This window comes from Trematomus bernacchii, unplaced genomic scaffold, assembly GCF_902827165.1.
Source record: "Trematomus bernacchii unplaced genomic scaffold, fTreBer1.1, whole genome shotgun sequence".
Taxonomy (NCBI): Eukaryota; Metazoa; Chordata; class Actinopteri; order Perciformes; family Nototheniidae; genus Trematomus; species Trematomus bernacchii.
The window spans coordinates 3,530,599-3,555,119 of NW_022988050.1; the positions used below are offsets into that span (position 1 = coordinate 3,530,599).

At 39.6% G+C, this 24,521-nt stretch overlaps 1 protein-coding gene across 1 annotated transcript in view; it reads right to left on the reverse strand.

Annotated features, from left to right (window-relative positions):
- Window positions 1-4,731: 4,731 nt before the first annotated feature.
- Window positions 4,732-24,521, reverse strand: part of rhbdl1 (rhomboid, veinlet-like 1 (Drosophila)) — a 42,322-nt gene continuing 22,532 nt past the window's right edge. Inside the window, exons 6-8 of the mRNA XM_034119735.1 lie at window positions 10,585-10,685; window positions 8,049-8,109; window positions 4,732-6,939 (exon numbers count right to left, since the gene is read on the reverse strand). Coding sequence (XP_033975626.1) covers window positions 6,668-6,939; window positions 8,049-8,109; window positions 10,585-10,685 — 434 coding nt within the window. The 3' untranslated portion in view covers window positions 4,732-6,667. The remainder of the gene's footprint in view (window positions 6,940-8,048; window positions 8,110-10,584; window positions 10,686-24,521) is intronic.

The following is a 24,521-nucleotide window of genomic DNA, read 5'->3' on the forward strand; positions in this document are numbered from 1 at the left end:
AGGATTATAATGTTACAACTTTAATTTGATATTGAGGTAATCCAAAAGTAATGGGAAGTAATCAGGTTAAATTCAAGGTTCAAGGTTCTTTATTTAGTCATACGAACATAGCTACAGTGTAGTTATGAAAATCTTGTGTCACAGGCTTCTCCAACAGAGCAACACAAAACACAGATAAACAGAAAAGCATAGTGCAAGTAAATATTAAATAGTAAATACAAAAAGAAAAATTGTTTTAAAAAAGTGAAATAGTGCAATAAAAGTCTATATGCAAGTTATTGAAATAGGATATATAGGTAAATAGATCAATAATTTTAAAATAATTTTTAAGTAGCAGCCAGATGAATATGAGGGATGTTGTTTCAACTGTTCAGGTGTTTAACAGTCTTATTGCCTAAATTACTTTAGTGGTTACATTTTTTACAGGTTACCATTTATTGTTACATTTTGAAAGTAACCCTCCCAATCCTGTGGGTAAAAGACCCTTTTTTAAGACCAGTTATTGTTTAGTGCAATACAGTATCATGTTGTAATTCATACAGCTTTAAGATAAACTATTTCTGAATAACGATGATGTTCAGGGCTTTAAAAGTATTTCTTTATTTACTGATCATTTATTTATCAATTCATTATATTGTCTATTAATCTTCTGCAAACAGTGCAAAATACACATCACACTCAATTCATGGTCACATTATCGAACCAATAATCCCAAAAATATTTAGTTTACAATCCGAGGACTTAAAATACATTTGAGGAATCTGAAACAAGTACATTTTAAGTTTACCTTTATTAATTGTTGCTCAATGATACCCCTTTGAGAAAAACACTAAATACAGCAGTTAGATGTTGCCACAGTATTGTTCTTTATTTATATTGTTTCTAAATTAAAGCAAAGTACAATGAACAGTACAAAATAAAACAAAATATATTCATATATATACAATATAAAATGGTTCCGTTCAGAACATTTAAAAAGTACAATAGATCGTGAAATAATTAACGAGGACTTTGATATAAATTATCCACATGTACATTTAATTTTTCCTTTAGTTTCCTCTTGACCGAGATAAAATAGCTTCTTCTGCTTTTTCTTTTTGTAAACGCTGTTGTTGGAACAACCTCTTGTCTGGTCTGAGATTGAACCTCTAAGCTTGGCACCATTTTTATTAATACAAGTAAGCAGCTCATGAACAACTACCACAGCAGCACAGATATGACTTTTCTTTTTTAAACCTTCAGAGGGAAACTCACTTTACGAAACCATCTGCTGATCTTGCATGACCTCTTTGAATGGCTCTGGCTTTTTTTGTGAACATGAAAAGAAAACTGTACCAAAGCTATAGACTGGGAAACCAATGATGTTCTCTGTTACAAACCAGAATAATACACTAACTCCAGAAGGAAACCCTGAATACAGACACACTCTTTATGCTTGTTTCTAGCAGCGATACATAAAATCAGTGGTCATAAACCATCAGCTAATGTTGCTAGTTGCTAATGTTGCCATTTGCTAATGTTTCTGGTTGCTAATGTTGCTAATGTTGCTAGCTGCTAATGTTGCTGGCTGCTAATGTTGCTAGTTGCTAATGTATCAGTTGTTGAACTATGACAACCTGCAAGCATTTCAATTCACAGATGCATGTTTAGTTTGTGATGTCCCAGCCAGTTTATGTTGTTTCTGTTAAATTAAAATTACAATCTTGAAGATTTTGTTATCTTCAACAGGACATATGGCGATAAGCGTGTTGGATAAGCAGTAATTGCAGTGTATCGTGTTTTTGGATCTAACTTCCCAAAGATTGCCACTTGTGTTTTTCCCGGGAATGTCACCACAGACACCCAGTTTTTCATAATACCGCAAAAATAAGAGATTTGATAAGTTATCATCACCATTGTTATAACTTTATTAGCGGTAGCGATTTACCCGATATTTATCTAAATGAAAATCTTTGATATTGTTATTTTAATATTAAAAGTAAAATCTACCCTTTGACACTGATTTTATGTATCTAATGCAGGATCACTATGAGAACTACAGCCAAAAGTCTGCTTTTCGGTGCCTAAACCAGCTTTTCAGGTTTCAACGTCCTCAGTAAATGTGTTGGTTGTTGCTACAGCAGCCTGCTTTAGTTGCACAGTCCTGCAGTGAGAGTTACCCATTTATATCTAAGTAGCAATAAAGACTAAGAAAAGGCAACCTGGCAGCAGTTCAGAGCAGCTACAGGATATATTAACAACCTCTCAGTTGTTTGCACTGCGGCTTATCGCTCTTATGGATTCTGTGCATGATCATGGAGAGAAACACAGCAAAGCAGCCTTTCTGACCGGTGCTAAAAATGTGGGCGTGTATACAATAACAAGGCATTGGGCATAACAGCACAATGGATTGGCATAGGGAGGTAAAAAAGCATCGAAGAATGTTTATGGCAGTAGAGAATATGGCAACATGTATACATTAAGTGCAAAACAGCCCATGTTTGATGAAATACAGCCATAGGAAATAAGCAAAGAAATGTCAAGTATGCTGCATTTTTAGGACGAAAACAGAAATGAACAGTATTTTGCCTGCAGTCACATCAACCAGGGTTCATGAATGATCTAGTAACTCAGCAGATCTCAAAGTGTGTCTCATTATCATAAACAGTTGAATCTCAATCACTCAAGGCTCCCTTACAGTCCAAATGGCGGCAAATATCCAGAAACAGAGATGTATTTAACTTATATTGAGGCCAACTTATGTGTTTTTTAACCAAAACAAAGGCTTGCAACAGAATATCAAAGACTTGTTTTCAGCCTAGTAGATTGAACTCAATGCTTTCCTACTAAAGCAGTTGTTTACTTACAAAAAGGACAAAGCTGAGCGGTAACAGAAGACCTAGCACTAACAAAAACAGCCAATTTCATTATGTTGAATCTAATAGGATCTCAAAGATTTTAACTCTGCAAATCATCAGGCCGGTTTAGCGGAGTCAGCAGTGAGTGAGGGTATTAAACAGTCAATAAAAAAGCTTTCTCAAAAACTGTGAATCACTGCAACCATAAGAGGTCCTTGAGCATACAGTCATGAAAACACAAACACTATGAGGCATTTTTTAGATACAAAAAAACAACCTGTTGCCTAGGTTTCATGGTGTCTTAACTAAGGATTGAATTGTTTTTAGTTATAAATCAGGCTATGTTGTATGCAAGATTAGCTGCATCACAAACACAATGCATGATCTCCAAGAGACTCAAACAGTCTGACCTTTTTAACATCATCTCCTACTGCAGTCTTGACTGTGTTTAACCAATCAGGTGGGGCATGTGTATTACTTTAAGTGATGGATCACATTGTTTATTATTTATCATACGTTATTGATAGTCTGCTTCTATTCAGCTCATGCCATCCCTCACCACGCCTTCCCTTTGTACTGATGAAAACAAAAGTGTCACTCAAAAGACAGCGATTAAATTAACATCATGCAGCCTGTCAGGTCCACTTATTAAAGGAAGATATCCTGTTTACGCACGAAGCTCTGGGCTCCTCGCTGCGGCCATGCATCATCCTGACGGGGGGGGGGGGGGTGTGTGCGGCATGATGGGAGAGCACGTACGCAGCAGCTGGTTTTATAAAGACACCTTCTGATGTCCCTCACTAACCATTTAACGTCATGTACTGTTAACCAGAGGATGGGAGACAGGGCTCTATCACTTATGCTGAAAGCTGAGTGGCTGAGGAGACTTGTCCTACAGATAGGTAAAAAAAACGACTCTTTAAACTGGTCTGTGACTTTTCGTCTTGTATTTTATACCTTTCATATTCTATTTTAGCTTGTTTTTGTTGGTATACTCTTGGATTTTAGTTTTTAAATGTAATTGCATGATGTATTTCTGTGGCTCTAATGCCTTTAATGTTGTTGAAAAGTGCTAAAAAAAGCCTAAAAACATTTCCTGTCCACCTGTTTTTCTAACATGCACACACTTTATTTGTTCTTGTGTTGAGGATATTGTCTGCCTTTTTCAGAAAATAACATAATAGCGAATCCAAAACTCTCACTTTGTATGAGAAGAACTGGTATCTGTTTAGGGGGACACAAAACTTACTTTGTTTTTAGTCCTGCATGTACTTCGAGTGAAGGTAATATTAACATTTAATGTGCTCTAGAAAAACATTTACTAGCTCCCTTTTACAGGCCCTCTGGGTTCCTGTGAATCTTCAGTTAAATAGGAACATTAACCTATTCTCCGGCATCCTCTTTATCTTCATTATAGGCTAACAGGGTATGTGTAAATTATTCATCGATGCATCTTTGCTATCCTGAGCAAAAAGTATTTCGTAGTATACACAGGAGTTCCCATCAAGGATCCTTTAATACCACGTATTAGCTGATCCTTTCCTTTCAATGCATTCGAAACAGGGCTTTTCTGGCTATGGATTTCCTCATTTAGCGCCGAGTCTTCTTTTACGACTGACAGTTTCATGTGGAAGCAAATGCAAAGGAATGTATTTATGACCGACTATCAAAATTGGCAAATGCATAAATTTGTTTCCCCTCATGCAGCCAGTGGACATTCAAATGAATTATTGAGTGAAGGCTGAAAAATGGAACGTAGCAGGAGAAAATCTAATTGCTATCCTCGCCTCAGCTTTCCAAAAAGCTTGAATCACTCAGGAGAAATATATGACAGAAGCACTGTCCATATTTTGTTACTTGCAAAAGAGTCAAAATGAGGATAAATGTTTGATCACACGAACAAAATGAAAGCTACCAATCCAACATCTTTTTCTTACACCCTCTCCAATTAGTTCTTCCTATGGCTTATTTTGTAAAGCACTAACGATTTATAAAATCAAGCTTGTGTGGGGATTCTGCCTCGTGGATTATTTTTCAGAGGAGCATACAGGACAGGAGTAATCAGAAGAACAACAATCATAGCAATAAGTTTGCACCATTTGAAACTCTTCCCCGTCAAAGAGGAGATGAGACCAAATAAATATACTCTTGGTTATGAACATACGATATACACATCCACTATCAAAAAGAAAAATGGGGACAGCTTAATAACACTCTTTTTTTCTTTTCTTTATAGGTACATTCCTTTACAAAAGTATACAGTCCCTAAGGATGAGAAACTGAGGTATAGACCGGGCCCGACAGAGACCCCAATGTCCTCTGGGACGCAAAGGTCAGAGGTCAGGTGATGACACATCCACGCCCTCCCCAGTCCAGTCTGTCAGAGCGAGAACAGGCAGGGGCCAGTGTGTGTGTGTGTGTGTGTGTGTGTGTGTGTGTGTGTGTGTGTGTGTGTGTGTGTGTGTGTGTGTGTGTGTGTTCTCTTCGGTTTGTCCACGTTGACCTTCAGAATCAGGCGGTGGCTGCTCTCAAAGACAAAGAGGAGAAACTGTGTGTGTGTGTGTGGGTGAGTGTGTGTGTGTGTGTGTGTGTCCTTGTCTCGCTGAGAGCCACAGAGCATGACATGGCATATTTTACACGGTGCGCTTAGCAAGTTGGTGTTTAGTTCGACAACAGGAGGAGATCACCCGGGGAAGCGATGACCATCCAGGAAACTTGATCCGTCTTTTTTCTAGCGAGCTTAATTTTTTCTTTTTCTCCATGTCACGCGTTCGCTTTCATTTCCCATCTTCACGTCTATGTTGTGTGAAATATGTCTCGGTATCCACAGTGTAGGTATAATGCCATGTTAACAAATGTAAAAGAAAAACGGATGTCTTCTCATTTATAAAGATCCCATGAGGTGAAAATGAAGATGCCTTCTTGAGGATGACAGAATGAAACGTGCCTGAAATCTTGCGTTTCAAATCACCCTCTCATTCTTTCTGCTTTGGGAGAACCATTTGCACTCCAAGCATTTTGTTTTCAAATTGGGCAGGAGACCCTTCTCGGCAGCTCAATTTGAGAAAAACGTTCTGTAAGTTGTTTTTTGTTTTTCAATCAGCGATTTTGAAAACGCCACAGTCACCCCGGTGAGTTACAACAGGGCTGTGGAATCACAAAAACACAACAGCAATCATATTTCATTTGGTTCTTCAGACATTTTTGTTTTATTGCTACCCTAAAATAAACTTTTTCCTTTAAAGCAGCTGCAGCTCTGATTTTTGGCACAGATTTTTGACTCAGATTCAGGCGTGCACTCTGCTTAAGTGCAGATCTTGATAAAAGAAACATTTCTCTTAGTGTTTCTCCAGCATTGTCACCGCGACAGCACTCTACTGTTTCCCTTTGCTTTTCACCACAGGCACGTGTCAACAATGTATGAGAGACGCACCCAAAGAAACAAATTATGAAACAGCTTTTCAAGAAGCCTCTGAAATAAAGAGCATGGCGGATAAATGCTCACTGAAAGGTTAGTGCTGGTAATGTGGATGAGATTTCAAACGTATATATCAAAAGATACAACGCTCCTCGAAATGGATCTGAGGAACCTTCACCTGTTCTTGTTGCTACTGTAATCCCTCTTTGATAAAAGAGACATATTTCTTTGATTTGCAAAGTATCTGTAAAAAAGGATTCTTAGATTTTTTTTTGTTTTGAATGATTTCTTATAATTTGGGTCTAACTTGAGAGGAAATGCTAAGTATGGTCCAAGAGGGATTTCTTTGAAAATTTGAGTCAGTGTGTGTGTGGATTAGGACCTGTGGAGGGGGGGGTGGGGGGGGCCTTCATCAGGGAGGAGGCGGGATCTGCACCCCCAGCAGCTCGTAGGCAAAGATGTTCCAGAAGATGGCGAAGAGGAGGAAGGTGATGAAGGAGAAGACGATGACCCACCAGGAGCACTGTTTCTGCAGGCTCTCCTCGTAGCTGCGCAGGATCAGCAGCCCCATGCTGATGCCCACCACGGCCCCCGACAGGTGGGCCATGAAGCTGGGCTGGGGCCCCGAGGAGGGCAGCGGGGGGGAGAAGCGGAGCCAGACGGCACGACCCACCTCCGAACTCACTGTGGAGGGAAGAGGAGAGACAGAATAGCCTCAGTATTTGTTTACGGTTGTATATTTGAGGACATGAGACCAGACTACAGCCATGTTCTTCTATCAAGGAGTGAAATAATGGTGCTTAGATTTTTGAGAAATCGGCCGTTTCTGGCTTCATGGTGAAGAGTTAGAAAGGAGGATTGAGACCATTATCATCTCTGTACAGTACACATTAAGTTACAGCCATTAGGTTGTTAGCTTAGCTTAGCATAAAGACTGGAAACAGGGGGAAACAGCTAGCCTGGCTCTATGCAAATATAACAAAATCCATTTGCCTTAATGAGTACAACTGACAAATGAAAAATCTCCGTCATAAAATAATTGTACAATACAATATATATATTCTTGTTCTTGTTTATTTGGCCTTTTCAGTACTTTCCCACCTCATAACAGTTCATTTTTCAGCATCTTATTAGGAAAATAGCTAATATGTATAACCACGTACAGCATATATCACAGGGTTTATGACTAAAAACTGAACAAATGATAGTGTTTTAATTGTGGTGCTGCTCTCCGAGAATCTCTTGCACTGAATATTTACTCAGCACTGATTATAAAACTGGAACTAATGTTAATTCAGTCTCTCACACGAGCCATGTGTCACGGTTTATTTAAAATGCTGTATTGCCTGTTTGTAAAACACTAAGGAGAAATCCAACATTGCTGCAGAGACTCTCGGCTCCTCAGTTCGGGGGCGGCAGGCTCGGCACAGATGGAGGGAACATATTGCTCACTAATGAAAGTGGCAGTGTATCGGCCCTCGTGTGGAGAAAAAAGGACAAGTGGTATGACTCAAACGGTTCGAAAACAAAGCAACATGTCCAAGCATGGGGCCCCTATGAACAATTAACCAAGATAACTTGACTACATGTTTGTTGCTCAGCTTTCATCGCCGTTTTCACCCCACTCAGATAATAAATAGTCCTTAATGAGCTGTGAACATTTAATATGCTGAAAATAAAAGGTTATGCACACTCCCTATTCAATGATTGAGCTATTATATTAACATAAATAGCAACAATGGGAACAGAAAAGGAGGACAGGAGGGATTTGAGTGTAGATCTCGATAACTTACTGCAAACTAGAGCCAGGATCATGCGGAGCAGCTTGTACGGACAACGCATCCCGGCCCAGTTCTGCAACACAAAAGTGTCTCGTCAGCGTAAACAATCACGACACAAACAAACATTATTTATATATATATGTGAGTATATTATCAGCCTGAGAAGGAACGCCTCAATTTCTATCTTCTGGACATATTTAGACCTGAAAGAAAAACAATCTATATCCATACGAGAGAGGAGGAAACACTTACACAACACACAGACGCGATTACACACCTGACTGCTCTCCACTTACTTGTTCCAGCCCAGTGGCGCTCCATTAATTAGAGCTTAGATTATTTAACACAGGGGGAATATAGGCCAATAAATAGCCGTTGAGATTCTTTGGGGGAAATAAACCAATTGCATCCTGAGTTAGAATAACACTTCAACTCCTAAAGGGTGGAAAACTGTACCAATCACATTTTTCTTAAAGGGACAGGTCACTCAGAATTCAAAACGTTGTTCTCTAACCTGCAGTGTTATTTATAAAGAAATTAGTTTCTACCTTCTCTTGAATATAATGGAACTAGATGGCATTCATCTTGTGGTGCTCATTTGTGAAACTCAACGGCAATGTCCATTTCAGAAATCATGACCCAGTTACTCTAGATAATCCACAGGCCATTTAGGAACATTTTTCGTTCTGCCAAACTACACCCGCAAACCTTATTAACGCGCAGAGGGAAGTGTGCCTCAGAAAGTGCTCGCTCGCTTTAGTTTGGTAAAGAGAAAATAGTTCCTACATGAAAATTGCTCACAACAAGGTCAGCAAAATATCTATTTTTGATTTTGGGGGGGAACTTCTCCTTTAAGTTGTGGATGTATTACCCCCGGCCAGTGTTTCTCCTCTTCTCTCATAGCACACAAACAGAAATGGGGAACGCATGCAAGATTAAAGACTGAGGAGAATATAAATAAAACCTGCCGTGACCATACATTTAAAACAAGCCAGGAATGGCAGGGATTTGCAATGACACAATATTTCCACAAATAAATGATTGATATCGTGGAGGAGAGGTCAACACAGAAGTGCAGAGCTGTGTGTGCTGCTCTCTGATGGGAGGCACTTTGCTCTATCGTGCCTCCACTCCCAAATGTGTAGAAATAGCTAATCTTAAACCAAACGAAAGCCAATCTTTTCTGTCTGTTACACATCTTGTTATCACACTGCTGACATTGAAATGGAAAACTGCTGAGGTGATCAGTCGTACGTGTGTGAGGGAATCATTTATTGAGTCAAAGAAAAAGTGCTGGCAGTTCAGAGGAAACAAATATATAAAAAAACTACGAGTAAGATCTAGTTTTCCTTCAAAAAATGAAAGATTTTCAACTACGTGCAGTGCCAAAAGCTGAGTTTGTGCTCGACAGAGTTCCAAGATAGATTCTGACACTTTGGCGCATGACTTCTGGGGAGTCACGTCCGAGGCGGCGCTACAAACTTCAGAGCGGATGATGATGCTTGATGGCAGATGGCTGGGAATTTACTGGGTTGAGACTTGACGAGGTTTTCTTCAAAAACAAAAAACTAGAGCCTCATCAGAGCAGAACTAAGACGTGCCTTAAAGGATTTCCGTAACTACAAACAGGCATCAAGCGCAACAGACCCGACACAGTGTCTGTTAGCTGCTACGAGCGCGCAGTCACAGTTCCTCCGCTTTGGCCCGTCGATGCTCTTTGATTTCTATCCCTGCTGGCGTCTCGGCTGCCAACAGTGAACATTAGTTAAAGTCATTTGTCAGATGTAACACCGCCTCGAGAGCTGGAGAGAATGTGGAAGGCATTTCACATGTAGACCATGTGACCCACATATAAATAAATACTGTAAAAAAAAAACAAGCAACAAGGGAATCCACTGCTTGTTTTTTTTCCAGTAGACATAAATAAAAACAGGGTTAATAATTAATACAAGTGTCTGAAATGCCAGTTACTTCAGATTCATTGATACATACAGTATGAGAGTAATAAACATGTTGTGGTTGAGGGGGGTGGGTAAGCTACTTATCAACAAGGTTCAAAGAGGTCACATGGAATATTTATGCTTTACCAAAAGCTGCTGGGCAATACAAACAATTTATCACATCGATGTGATCCTTCTGTGGAAAACCTCCAATACATATTTGGTAGCCAATTTAGATGTCTGTTATTTGCTGTGTGTGTATGTTAAGATACGGGTATGTAAAGTTTGCAGTTGCTTATTAACAGTTTTTTAGCAGTGTCCAATAGAGGGGACAATTATAATGTTATAGAAAAAGATAGCGACAAAAAATAAAACACTATTAGATAAAGTTAAGAAGTAAAGATATGTCAAATAAAATGTCCAACTCATATTCTGTTGTTGTTGTCACATTGTATATTACCTATTTTTATTTATTTTTTAACAGAGCACTTAAGACGTAAAAGTGTGGTGTCAGTCTCACACCATTCAGAGGGCTCTGACATATCGTCTCCATTGAAAAAAAAGAAGCTTTTAGACATAACAATGGAGGCGATGATGACGGCAGTTACCATGACGACGTTGGCCAGATGTGCCGAGCACAGAGCGTAGACCCCTCCGGACCCCCCCACCACCGGAGCTCGCATGTCGGTGATGGACACTGTGAGCGAGCCTGCAGAGAAACACACAGAGAGAGAAATGAATTAGGAGCGTAGATGCAGGCAATGCAGGGAGAACAGTGTGTTTTTGTGTGTGTGTGTGTGTGTGTGTGTGTGTGTGTGTGTGTGTGTGTGTGTGTGTGTGTGTGTGTGTGTGTGTGTGTGTGTGTGTGTGTGTGTGTTGTGAGGAAGACAGAGAGAGAGCGTAGGACAGCATTTTTAGCAGAGGGTGAAAACAAAGGCAGAGTCAGATTACCCACAAGTCACCTTCCTCGGAGCATTTGTCTAAAAATCACAGAGTAACAATCTCCCTCTCTTCCCGGGGACTGCGCCACATCATCTGACCTTCACATGCCCTTTGAATTTACATCTAGAATACATGACACACACACATGTTCAATGATGTGCACAGCATGTCTGAGTCCTTTCTTCCATGTAATCAGTTAAGCAGACTAATTATATGAAATGGTACACAACTGAAATTCCTAATTGGATTTTCCTTCAGGACGCTGCAATAAAAAAAAAGTCTAATTTAAACTCTGATCAAAGTGAGGCCATGAAGACACGGACAAACCTCGCTCGAGAGACAATTTCCATTTTTAGGTGCTTCAAATATGCTTCGTCTTATATATTCCTGAGCAAAATGTAATCTGGGATATGTGGAGATGGACCGAAGCCAAATGTGCCGCTTAAAAATATATAATATGAAAAGTACAGTGGTGGTCGAAGCAGAGACAAAGTCGTGAACATTACGACCTGCTATACTGTAAAGTGATTGCACACTTAAAATATAACATCCTTGTTAAATGAATTGATTTTGTTATGTAATGAACATAAACGATATTCAAGCAGTTATCTGGTGTTTTTTGGTTTGAGCACTTACAGTCCCTAAACAGGTGTTTTCAATTTCACTCTAATTACACCCGTCAGATTACAGCTGGGTGTATATTCATTTATGGGATGTCCCCAAACTACGGTGGCTAATAACAGTGATAAGGATGTAAACTGTAGAAGAAGCAGCTGTCAATCAAGCAGCTTGTACACGCCCACACAGTCCTGAGAAGACGCGGCTAATCAGGAAAGGAAACACATGAGCTGTGAGAAGGGTCTATAAGTATTAATCTGATTCATCAAAATAAGTATTTAATTTACAGAAGTCAATTAATTGATGCTCTATTGTGTGTAATTTCCTGTTAGTTAGTATAAAGTGTTTGATTATGCATACTAAATGCTATATCAGTATGATATGACAATGAGAATAGGGAAAGTACTGCAAATAATTAGTATGCAGTATTGAATTCGGGCAAACAACATGCCTCAGGCTGTAGCTAAATACATAATAGTCTATAATACTGGCCTCTAGCTTCCATAAATAGCTAATGAGGCCATGGAGACTACATATGGAAATGCAAAATATATTATTTTTCAGATTTGTTTTGCTTTAAAAGCGTTTCCTGTTTGCATAATGTCGAGATGGGTCATTCATTCCAGTACAGGCCATTTGAAAGCCCTATACTTTTTTTTAGATGCATACTTTACTTTATTTAATCAGGTATGAATATTACATCATCAGTGTGAGTTCACACTGTTGCTCTTTCAGTTTCAAGGAATCACCCACACACATTATTTTTATTGTAAATGTGTGTAAATAGTTAGAAGAGGTTTCATTTTAATCCATACATGTGGAAAGAAGTTGAATATACAGTAAGATGTTAAATATGTATTTAAGTCAAACTGCAGTAGACCTTTAGGCGTGTGGTGCAGTGGGTTGTGCGTTGGTGTTCGGATCAGGGTCAAACCCCACTGCAGTCAGCATGTCGTTGTGTCCCTGAGACACTTCACCCCAAATTGCTCCTGTGGGGATTGCCCACAGTATTGAGTATGTCAGTCGCTTTGGATAAAAGCGTCTAACAAGTGACATGTAATGTAATTTATAAATATTAAGAACACTTACATCATCACTGCCACGCTATATCCAAAAATGTAATTGATGGAAGCAGGGTGTACTAGAGATGGGTTGTGTAACGTGATTGGATTTTGATGGACTCACATTAAAGCTCTCTGCACTTTGCTGTGTTTTGCGATCTCAAAGTTAAGAAAAACTAAAATGTTCTATGTCATTGCTCCTGTAGAGTGGTGTTTAAATGAAAAGCAACTGCCAAAATGAACTGTACAGTAACCAGCAGCTATTTCTAAGTTTTAGAGTATGAAGAGAGGCTCCTGAATGCAGCACAGTGCACCGACAGCAGCATGCACTAGGTTGCAGCGACGCTCTGAAGTAGGACAGAGTTTCAGGACAAATCACAGTCGCTCACAAGGACAGCGTCAGCCACTGCTAATTATGCAAATGAGCTGATAAGGGAAGCGGAGAGGCTGATAAAACAAAGCAGCCTCTTTTTAATCACAGTTGGGGTTTGCTGGAGTTGTGATCTCCGATCTATTATGCATGTTGTAACATTCAATGCTCTGCGTGAGTGTGTGTTTGTGTGTGAGTGTGTGTGTGTGTGTGTGTGTGTGTGTGACCACACAGAGTAAACATTGTCTTAAGAAACACCTCGTCAGCGCGTGGTGGCGGAGATGATCATGGAGAGACAGATGGTAATCAGAGCGCTGTTCTGATCCATTCATCTCATATTTTACGTGGATTTGAGGAGAAAATGAAGGTTGTTGCTTCAGCTTTGAGATTTGACAAGATTCACAGTGCTCCATTTTTAGAAGTTCCACTAAATTGCAATTACACAGCGCAGCGTACAGCATGTGGTCTCTGATCTCTTCAAAGTAGAGAAAAAATTGGATTTGAGTGGGGTTTTTTTTAGAGCTCCACAACTTCTTTGCAGTCCATTTCTTACTTCAGAGCTGTGGATCTGGTGGATAGGATATATGAGAGACGTTGTTTGAGGTTTATGGTAATGCTGGTAAAATGTAGTCTTTTGCTGCTCTTACAAATTCAATACAATTAAGTGATCCAAAATCCGGAATTCATTAACTGCTTGAGCAAAGTGAATATCAAATATAACACATTTAGATGAAACTTGGGGTTGGAAACTGAGTAGAAGATATCAAGATGTTATGTTTTTTTCTCATCTCCTAGTTTCTAACTGGTATGGAGACACATTTGGTATTTCTTACATACCACTGACATAGAAGCACTTCATCATTCATCTGATGTGGTAAACATTACTGCAAGCTACCGCCTGTTTTGAGACAGGAGCAGAATGAAAGTAATATCTTTGAGCTGCCTCCTGAAGAATATAAGTCCAATGTCCTCGCTTGTTTTCTTTTCACTGACTCCTGAGAATAATCAGGCTCTTAAACGGCTTAATATGCCACTAAGTTCACAAGCAGAACACTAACTTTGGGTATATTTGTTTGGCTGCTCCTTGGAGTGAATTTATAGAGCTGTTTTGCTGCCTGCTGGGGCTGAAAACTATGCTATGAACGCCTTGTAGGAGAAGGGAAGAGCAGAAGCGGGGGTATAACCTATGGGTTCATCACTATCAAACCCCTCCATATTACACAAAGTATAAAAGTGTTAATTAGAGCGTCTTAAGAGTAGTGAGTCGGCTTCTAAGATAATAGTTAACACCAGCCAGGACCGACACTTCATAGGAGACACTTGTCAAGCATGTGACACCACCATCTGTGGGTGAAGAAGAGGAGACAACCTGAGACCTCAGAGGAAGAGTGGGCTCCACAGGGAGGAAGCAAACTGCTCTCCTCCTGCTCGCTCAGCTTTGGTAAGACGCTCTCAAATACAGTGTGAATATTAAACAGCGCTGTCATGTGGGCTCTCCTGCTGAAGGGGATTTAAGATTTAGGATTCTCTGCACTCAGCAGGAGCAGAGACGCGAGGTGTGCGATTATTTTAACGCCGCGCTGACACACTCGTGCTCTCTCATGCACAGTGTATTTATTGTTGCCGTCCTGAAGTCATCATCAACATCCTCAAATCTTTGTGTGAGCTTGCAATATTCTGACATGCAACGTAGACGGTAAAAAATGATGTGCTTTTGTGTAGATTAAGTCAACCGCACACGCAGGGCTATCTACCGCAGTTTAATCCCCGCTGCAGCGCTCTGTCAAATCAAACCATGCTCCACCATCACTGCAGGCCGCCCTTAAGCTATGGGTCAACTTTGTGTTTCCAGTCTCGCAGGGATAAGGTGCAGACAAGGGACGGTAAGCTGATCCGAGGCCAGCCTGCCCGAGGCTGCCTCTCTCTGAAGCCAGTGGAGGCACCGCCAGCACACAGTAAAAAGAAATCCTCTAATCCTTGGGAAATATAGCTGTAAACACTTAAAAACCTTTTCACTGGGTGCTGCTAAAGCTTTGGTATGATGGTAGCTAAAAACTAAGGCCACTTACAGTCTTAAAAGAGGAGAAGGACAAATGTGGCTGATTGTAATGATCACATTTAGTGGAAAAACAACATTTTACGTGTCGTTTTCACCTTTCTTTATCAGCGTAGAGACAGACAGTGAAAAGGGGTGTGACATCAAACATTGCTGTTACCAATCGGCCTGGAAGACAGAATATTATTATATAAAATATTATTATATTATATTATATTATATTATTATTATTATTATTATAAAATATTATTATTATAATACAAATATATTATTTGAATCGATATTTACACTTAGTCTAAATAGATTTCTAGGCTAAATCTAGGCAATTTGGGGATTTAAGGGTGAAAATATCAAGGCAATTTTAGCCAATGCTTTCTATGAAACATGAAGCATGTGTTGGTATATATAGGTTTCACCGGTGCATGTTTGTTTTATTCCTTACTTCCTTTTGAATAGTAAATGTATCTACTTGGTGTCAAAGTGGGTAAAACGAAGCCAAAAAGTCAAGTTGAATCTGCATTAATACTTTCTTGCAGGCATAACAAGCTGTGAACTTTAACAAATACTCAGCTTCTAAGTTCACATGGCAAACATTTCAGAAGTTAAACTTTAGCATTCATGTGGAGATGTGCTTCAGGCAACTAAACCTAATATTGACTGTCTTCTCAGTTCTGTCTCTGTCTCATATCTGGCTCTTCAGCTGCTCAATCCTATGTTCATCAGTGAATTGCAAACTGCTGCACAGGTATAGGTACATACAGTAGGTTTATCAGAGTAAACTACGATGATTAGAGCGGTGTGACTGATCCAAAAAATGCAGAATCAGGTGATATCTCATTCATTACTACGAGTCACCCTTTCCAGTGAAATCATGTCTAATCCTCAGAGCTTTTATTTAGGAGTTGGACAGAAGATATCATCAGAGAGGAAAAACTACATATCATCCAACACTTAATTTGACAAGATGTCTACAAGAAGGATGTCTGAGAACATTAGTATTCATCGATGTGCATTTTTTAAGTGCTGAGCCAATAAATAACTCAGGAGAGGACAATATGAGGGCAATGTGTTTATTTATTCAATTCATTTTGTCAGTACTGGATGAAAGAACATTTGGCAACCCACCGCTGTGCTCTTAGTAATTTAATCAGTCTATTGATATAAGCAGTGAGAAGACAACCCATATTTATTTTGTCGTGTTTTATTATGAGACTAAGTAAAGTTGAGGCCATTATTTCCTAATAACAATGGAAGATTTATTTGAGGAATAATGTAATAGAAGCTCGGCTCACAGGACAGTGTCAGCCCTTGATGCTGTGCGGTTGTTGCCTTTGCAGTATTTGTACACACTGGCCTCGGACAGATCCATCCAGTATGCATTAAATCTCTTGGCCCTGCACAGAGATGTGCTGCAGTCAGCACTCCTGCAGTCACAGGCTCTCTGTCGGCTAATACACTGGGGAACCGCCTGATCAGATTTATTTGCCCAGCACAAATAAGAGGCAGGGGACACTGATGAAAAGCAAACCCTCATGAGGAAAGGGTGATACAGGAGCAACCAAGAATGCAACCATGAAGTACACGAATATATATAAAGTTCTTATAATAAGAAAATCATGATGAGGCTTTTCGTGCACTTTAATTATTATATCCCTCAGGCAAAAAACACTTTAAGTAACAGATGAATTAGTTCACACTGTGGTTGTGGTAATTTTGTTCAGCAGGTTTTTTTTAGGCTGTCAGATCTGAGTAGAACAATAACGTTTGGATTTTGAGGTTGAGAGGGACACAGTTTCACACATCGTGATGGTGTCATCTAGTGCCGCCTGAGACTGGAGTGTTTGACCTGCAACCAACATGTTTGACCCTATACCTTCTATGTTTCACATCTGCACAATTTACATAAACATTATAATGATGTCCTTCAATGTAGGGGTGGGAATAACATGTTTATTCAAATAATTGATGGAATGAAATGATCAATCATTTGGTGAAAATAGTAAAAGTAGGTCCATTATAGCCTGATTAATACTTGGTATTGTGAGGCATTTTTTTAATTTGGGTGCATTTTTGAAACAATTCATAAAAAAAAAAGACATATATATATTTTTTTATATTTGTTAAATTATTAAAAAGATCATATCTAAGGGGAACATTTTGTAGTTAAAAAATAAACATGTATATATGCTTTAGCTAATACACCAAAGCCAATAAAACTGCAAAACTCAACCGTATACACAAATAAAAAGAGGACAAATGAAATTAAATGATTTGGTTTTGGATAAATGACATTGATTATCAAAATATTTGCACTTTTATTCTGTGACTACTTAAATGATTGGTTTAGCACTTTGTTCATCAAGAAGGGGGGGGTTATTTTTGGAGTTAGGCAACTTTCTTTGACTTTGGTATTTGAGCAGGTAAGTAAAAATAATGAAATGTCAGGGCGACTCTACTGGAGGCAGACCCGATCTGTCACATGGTCTTTTGTCTACTTTATAGAGTGTCATTAATAGAGTGGCATCCATTTCAAAGCCTCATTTCTACTATAATAGTGCTTGTCAGATCGAGGGAGCTTTATGAAAGATATTTTCCACCTGGGAATGAAATGGACTCGACTGTGTCATCAGACAGAAGGAGATAAGAGGAATATCATCTCCATCGCTGATGCTTTCCTTAAAGTGGAGCAGCATGACTCGCAATCAGTCCTCGTCCAATCTAACATCCTCATCCATGTCCTCGTGGGGGGGAGGGAAGAAACCCTTTCAGATGTTGTATTATCCTTCTTTATAACGGGTAAAAAAGCACAAACTTAAACGTTCCCGCTTCAGTGTGGTCTGCTGAGGACGTCCTCACCCTTTGAATGAGATTGATGACACTATAAAAAGGTCTTTATCTTTGTCGAAACACTCATAGCAACATTTGTCAGAGATTAAATACGCTGAATGGCTATGGACTTCTACACAAATGTACTTTTCCTGAACTTCATCTACATGTACCACTATATAATGTGTAGGTGCCATAACGCTACTTAGCCCAAGTTCATTATTTGTATTATTATTACTATTTGTTTACGTCGCTTTTATTTGTTTGTTGAGCACTTCCGGTAATTGTTACATGGGTGTGGTTTGGTTATATAAGTCACATGTTTGATGTCGAGTGCGGATGACAGAGGGTGAGCTTGTGCTGTCATTTTTTATTAAATATATATTAAATATCCTAAAACTATCTTGCTTCAGTATGGACTTTCTCTTCGAAAAACGCGTCACAGTTTATAGCCAAGTTTAGCCTCTCGGCGACTCAAACGTAACTGGGGATTGAGCCGCCACATAATGTGTGTGTTTATTATGTTATCTATATTTAACAAACGTTTAGACTGATGGAATACATATTTTAGACCATTAAAGGTAGGGTAGGTAATTTTGGAGAAACCAGTTCGAGATCGCTAGAATTTGAAAATACACAACCGGAAAAAATCTGCCACTTCCTTACAGAGCCCCTCCTCCAACACACACGAACGCGCACATGACCAATGAGGGCACGAGATAAGTTTGTGCACAGATGGAAGGCTGACAGGCAGGTAGGCCATCCAATCATTTTAGCCCCGGCTAAAATGATTGGTTGTGCTTTTTACAGTATTACAGCTTCCACAGATGACATTTTTTTATGGATTTTTTGTCAAAGCACTTAAGATATTCATTGCTATCGGGATGTTAAGAGCATTCCATGGAATATAACAAAAAGTGTATCTCGAGCCGGTTTCTCAAACTTACCTACCCCACCTTTAAGTAGTTAGAGTAGTTTAGTTGTTAGGGTTGTATAACACATGGACAGCATCAATTCTATATGTATTAATGATATATCATGTAAATACTTTATGTTTGGTGTCTCTATTCCCAATCTTCCTACAGCTTATTGGGGTGTCCAATGTCACATGTCTCCATTATGTCTTATGATTGTATTTTTTTTAAACTTGTGAATAAATACAATTCATGTGCAGAGTCGAGATGTAAAGGGCATCCAAACTCTCAAGGTGACAAAACACTTCACACATGCGCTCATGCACTGCAGTCAAGTAGAGAAGGGAGACACAGATTCAAAGTGAAAACACAAAACCAATCAGAACCTCTCCTGTCTACATATACAAAAGAAACCACAAAAACAATCATCCATGCCAAGCTTTAGCCTGGAGGAACAGATACTATTTATCAATTTCACAGCGTGCCAACATGGCCACTGTAAACAAACCTTGCCCTTGCTTTCCTGAGAGATTGATGCACTTTATAATAACAGTTTTCTTCCTTGTCCAAATGTGCCACATGGGAGAAAATATGATAATATTTATGCTGCCCCAGAGTCCAGGGGGCATCGGGAAAAATCAATACTCCACACAAGTCACATCCTCCGCACTGCTGAGGGAAAGCATAATCTCATCCTGGTGAGTGTGTGTGTCTGCATATGAGCATGTATTTAACTAAAGAAGCAAAACAGAAGCAATTTAGAAATGAGTGAATGTAGATCCGAATAAGTCTAATGCTCCTTGAGTTGTGTAAGAGGAGCCGTTATACAAAGAGCCGTATTCTTGTCACGACCAAACGCAGTAATCACTCACGACTGCTTTTCATCTAACAAGCACAATGGCTGACCTTGGATGAAATTACTCGAATTCTAGGCCTACATCCCGATGAAAAAGGGCATGAAATCACCTCCTGCGTTCAAGGTTATGAAGCCAGCGTGATGTGCTTCTCCATCGCAGAACCTTGGAACTAAACACCAAGGTAATTTAAACAGAGCAGAGAAATAGCCTCTGAAACAAATATTGCCGTCGTAGATTGGATTCACATAGCAGATGCAAATAGAGGTCCATAAACAAAGTGGGCACACAAATAGGCAACCTTTCAATTACAGTATGGCTGCGTTACAGTGGAGAACATTCCCCCGGTGTTGTTATCAGTTGAGGCTGCAGGGGGGAGGTGGCGGAGGAAGTGAGATCGGTGTCACCTAGGAAGAGTTGACTGTAGGGCAGCATGGGGGGGGTTGGGAATTACCATAATCACACTGGCAGCCTCTGCAACGCACCAAGGTCACCCTGCCTCCTCGATCTGAGTTCAGCTCCAGAAACACAGGACCAGACTCCTCAGGGTTTCTGCTGCTGCTTTTAATGAAACTATTCATATCTCACACTGCACTGTAACTTATATTATTGTTTTTTTATACCTGTATTATTCTATATTAGCTTGTTTTATGTTTATCATAATCTGGCACAATCTTGCACTAATATTTTGCATATTCTATGTACAATTTTGCACTAATGTACATTATCAAATATTGAAGCGACTGTTATTTTGTATATATTGATTGTTTTTATGTAGGTCTTAATGTGTGCACATGTATAAATGTGTCTTTGATTCTGTGTATATATATATATATACATATTTGCACACATATTTTTATATACAATTGTTTTTATATTCGGGATTGTGGGAAACAGTATTTCGATCTCTCTGTCTGTACACACAAACTGGAAGATTGACAATAAAGTTGATTTTGACTTTTGATTTTATTCTCTTCTCTTTTAATGACTGTTTTTAAATGATCTTTTATAATGTGATTCCACTGCACTATTTCCTAATGCTTTTCATTTTTGTAAAGCACTTTGTAAATATGTATATATTTTTGCATTCTGTAGCTGGTTGGCCAAGAAGACAGACTGAGACCCTGTGAGCTGACATTGTTGCACGGTCACAGCCACACAATCCTCCAACAGGCCTTCAGAATAAGAGCGAGAGATGATTGGTATTCAGATGGCAGAGGCAACACAAGGACGACTCCAGAGCTCTTCCAGTCCCTAAATACAACTCCTGCTTTTCACAAACCTGCTCAGGTTCACTTCAATCAAATCAGTGTTTCGTGAAGGAGCTCCGCGCCAGTGCTGTGAGTGATTCAGAGCCAGAGTCCGAGACAGAGTCACGCCCCTCAGGGACTGAGAGGAACTCATCCATCCATCCTCTGTTCTCTGATGCTTCCTCTTTTATCAAATTCTGTTTATCCCACTCAACTCTGCTCCGAGAAAACTCACATTTTTGGAAAATAAATCCATTCCAAGACTTTAATTAGGACCACTGAGTTTGCAGTGTGTCCAATCACATAGGTAACCCTTTGTGTTATACAGTATAGGCAGTTTTTTTAACTCTTCTTGAAAACGGTCTTTTACACAACACCTTAAGATAACGTTAATTTACAATCCTTCAACACTGTATTTTATTTAAGAGAAAGGCCTTAAATTCAAGTTGAAAGCTCTGAAAGTTATACACGGTTGACTTTGAGTCGAGAACTCACCATGTATTTTCAATCAGTTTATTTAGGAAAACTTGTTTTAACCATAATTCCTATAATATAGTTCTTTTTTATCACACAGACAATTGAACAGCAGAAAAAGGACCAACAAATAACATTGAATTAATAACAGATTTTGAAAACTGAAAGCAAAAATAAAGCTCTATTTTAATTCCTTCAACTAAATTGAATACATTGATTTCATCTTGTAGATTCAATCCCAAATATTTCTAGGCTTCGGAGATTTCCATAGAATAAACCCACTGTGTGCCTCGACCAAACACCAAACATCAGCAGAAATGGAAGATGGACAAAGTCATTCTTGGCCACGCACCAAGACCGTGTATCCACTGGCAGCAGATATAATCATATTTACCCCGCCTAAATATGTGCAGGGCACTTTTGAAAAGCATCTATCAATTATAGGAACATGGGAATGGTAGGGTTACACAGGCAACGATAAGCCTGAAGGCTCTCAGTCAGTTAGGGACTGAAATAGCTTTTATTAGCTTGAGAGGATGCAGAAACAATCATCCGGATAAATGAGGACCCACAATGCAGCAGGGCTCACGGCCACGGCGGAAAGCTCACACCGCCCGCCTTCCTCCCTGATATCAGAACAACATTAATCAACTGCTGGACGATTAAACAGTACATGTAACTCGGCACGGCACTTTAAAGTAATGACAACATCAGCTCGCTTGCAACAATGAGGTTAGACTGACGTGAAGCCATTTATCACATTTCCATTTCAATTTCCCAACGGGCCGTAAAGGACATCAGGTCTCTTCCTGCTCTTGACTGAGGACACAATGAGCAGCGTGAGCAGTGTTCTCTGAAGCTCGCTGGGCAGTATATAACAATAAACAGTATATTTAGTTACCAGGAGAAGATACCCTCCTGCATAATTCAAACCTTAGTCTCTCTAAAGGTCGAGGAGCAGGTCCGCCGCAGGATCAGTAGCGCAGCGGGTCAACAGGTCAGATACTCATATATTTGCATGTGCATATATTTAACTTTAACATAACATATATTTATTCATCCAGGGACAGTGGAAGAAGAGGTATTCCAAAATCTGCTTAAGGAGTATAGGAGTAACAAGGATGCAGCTAGAGTATTATTGCTCATAATTGATATATCCTTTACGTACAGAAAACTCTTATAATGCTCAGCTCCAGGAATCCATTATTAGAAATATAATTAAAAACACTTTAGCTGTTATCTCCTCTATTGAGAAAAGAAAAAAGATAACACAAAACAGAATAATAATGTTTGTTGGTAAATTGTTTAGAGTTTTAATCTGCACTACAAAATGTGTTATGCATAGGGTTTTGGTGAATAAGTAACTAAATATATATAGTTTTTTTTACTTAATTGTATTCTATGTCAATTTAAATAGTTACTATAGTACTGTATGTTATGTGTGTATAGCGGGATACAACTGAAAAAGTATCTTAAATGGTACTTAAGCACAGCTAACGACTTCCCACCGCTGTCAAAGGAAGACTCTGAGAGCCTTTTGGTTTATAGGATCGCCCTGCTTCCCCTCACAGTTACTCACATCCCACCTGGAAGCTGCCCAGAACAAACACACACACACAATTATATTGAATAATCCGGCATGTAGCCAGGGCTAATAAAGCCTCTCTCCTTGAAAAAATGTATTATCTTATGGCATTTTTATTGCCATCCTTAATTCTGAACTTCCGATCTGCCATGTATACTCGCATGTGTATTTTATTGCATTTTTATTGTGCTTTTTATTGCACTATGCAAATGAAATGCTATCATTTGTGGCATTGTTCCGCTCAGTGAATATGCCATGCTTATGTTTCTCTCCCTAATGAAAAAAACTAAAATATGTTTAACAAACCAAAACAAAGCCAATTAAAGGGTCCCTATTATGCTCATATTTGTATTTTGTGCCTCTACTGTGTCATGCCTCCATGCTCTAATGTTCAAAAAGCTCTTTATTTTTCTCATACTGCCTGTGCTCTTTTCACCCTCTGTCTGAAACCAGAGCCCAGTCTGCTCTGATTGGTTAGCTGGCCGGCTCTGTTGTGATTGATCAACTGCTTAGAGATGTCCCGCCCTTTAACCTATCACGTACAATGTGTTTTGAGCATTGACCAATATGCATGACACATACTAAAACTTAAAGGGGACCTATCATGCAAAATGCACTTTTGTACGTCTTTTATACATGAATATGTGTCCCCGGTGTTCCAGGGAACTCACCAAGTGTCAGAAAACACAACCCTCTCTATTTTCCTCCATACCCAAATCTCTAAAAAAGGGGCTACAACGGATCTGATAAAAACTGATCCAGATTTGAACACTGTCCTGACGTCAGGACAGTGGCGCTACGGCTATTGGGCCAACTCCACCAATCAGGAGGAGACAGCCACGGCCATTGCCGTTCGAAAGCGCTGGAGATGCTGTAGTACATATGCCAGGCCTCTAGATGGTGCTGTTCTCACAGAATCAGCCCTTGCAAAAACAGGGGTAACATTTTGCAAATTGAGCGAAATGAGGCATGGCTAAATGCATGATCTGTTTGGTATTTTGAAAAAAAAAAAGTATAAATATGCCTTATATAGGTATGGTCCTACACTATATTATTATAATATAGCATGATAGGTCCACAAGGACGGACACACACACACACACACACACACACACACACACACACACACACACACACACACACACACACACACACACACACACACACACACACACACACACACACACACACACACACACACACACACACACACACACACACACACACACACACACACACACACACACACACACACACACACACACACACACACACACACAACACACACACACACACACACACACACACACACACACACACACACACAAACACACAGAGATATCTTAGCTGAGAGGGACGAGAAGAGACAGCAGACTCAAGCCTGCTGTTATGAGAGGCTGCTGGAGGATGTGGTTGTTCAGATGTAAGCCAGTGTTAGAGGAGGTAGACAGCCTGGGGCTCACAAGGGGCTACGAGGAGAAAACATGATGCTGTGGCACCTGTTGATGTCCTGAAGCACCTGAAGAAGCTGAAAGAGCTGCTGGCCCCGAGGGAGACGACCCAGAAGAGAACGGAGAAAGAAAAGACAATAGATG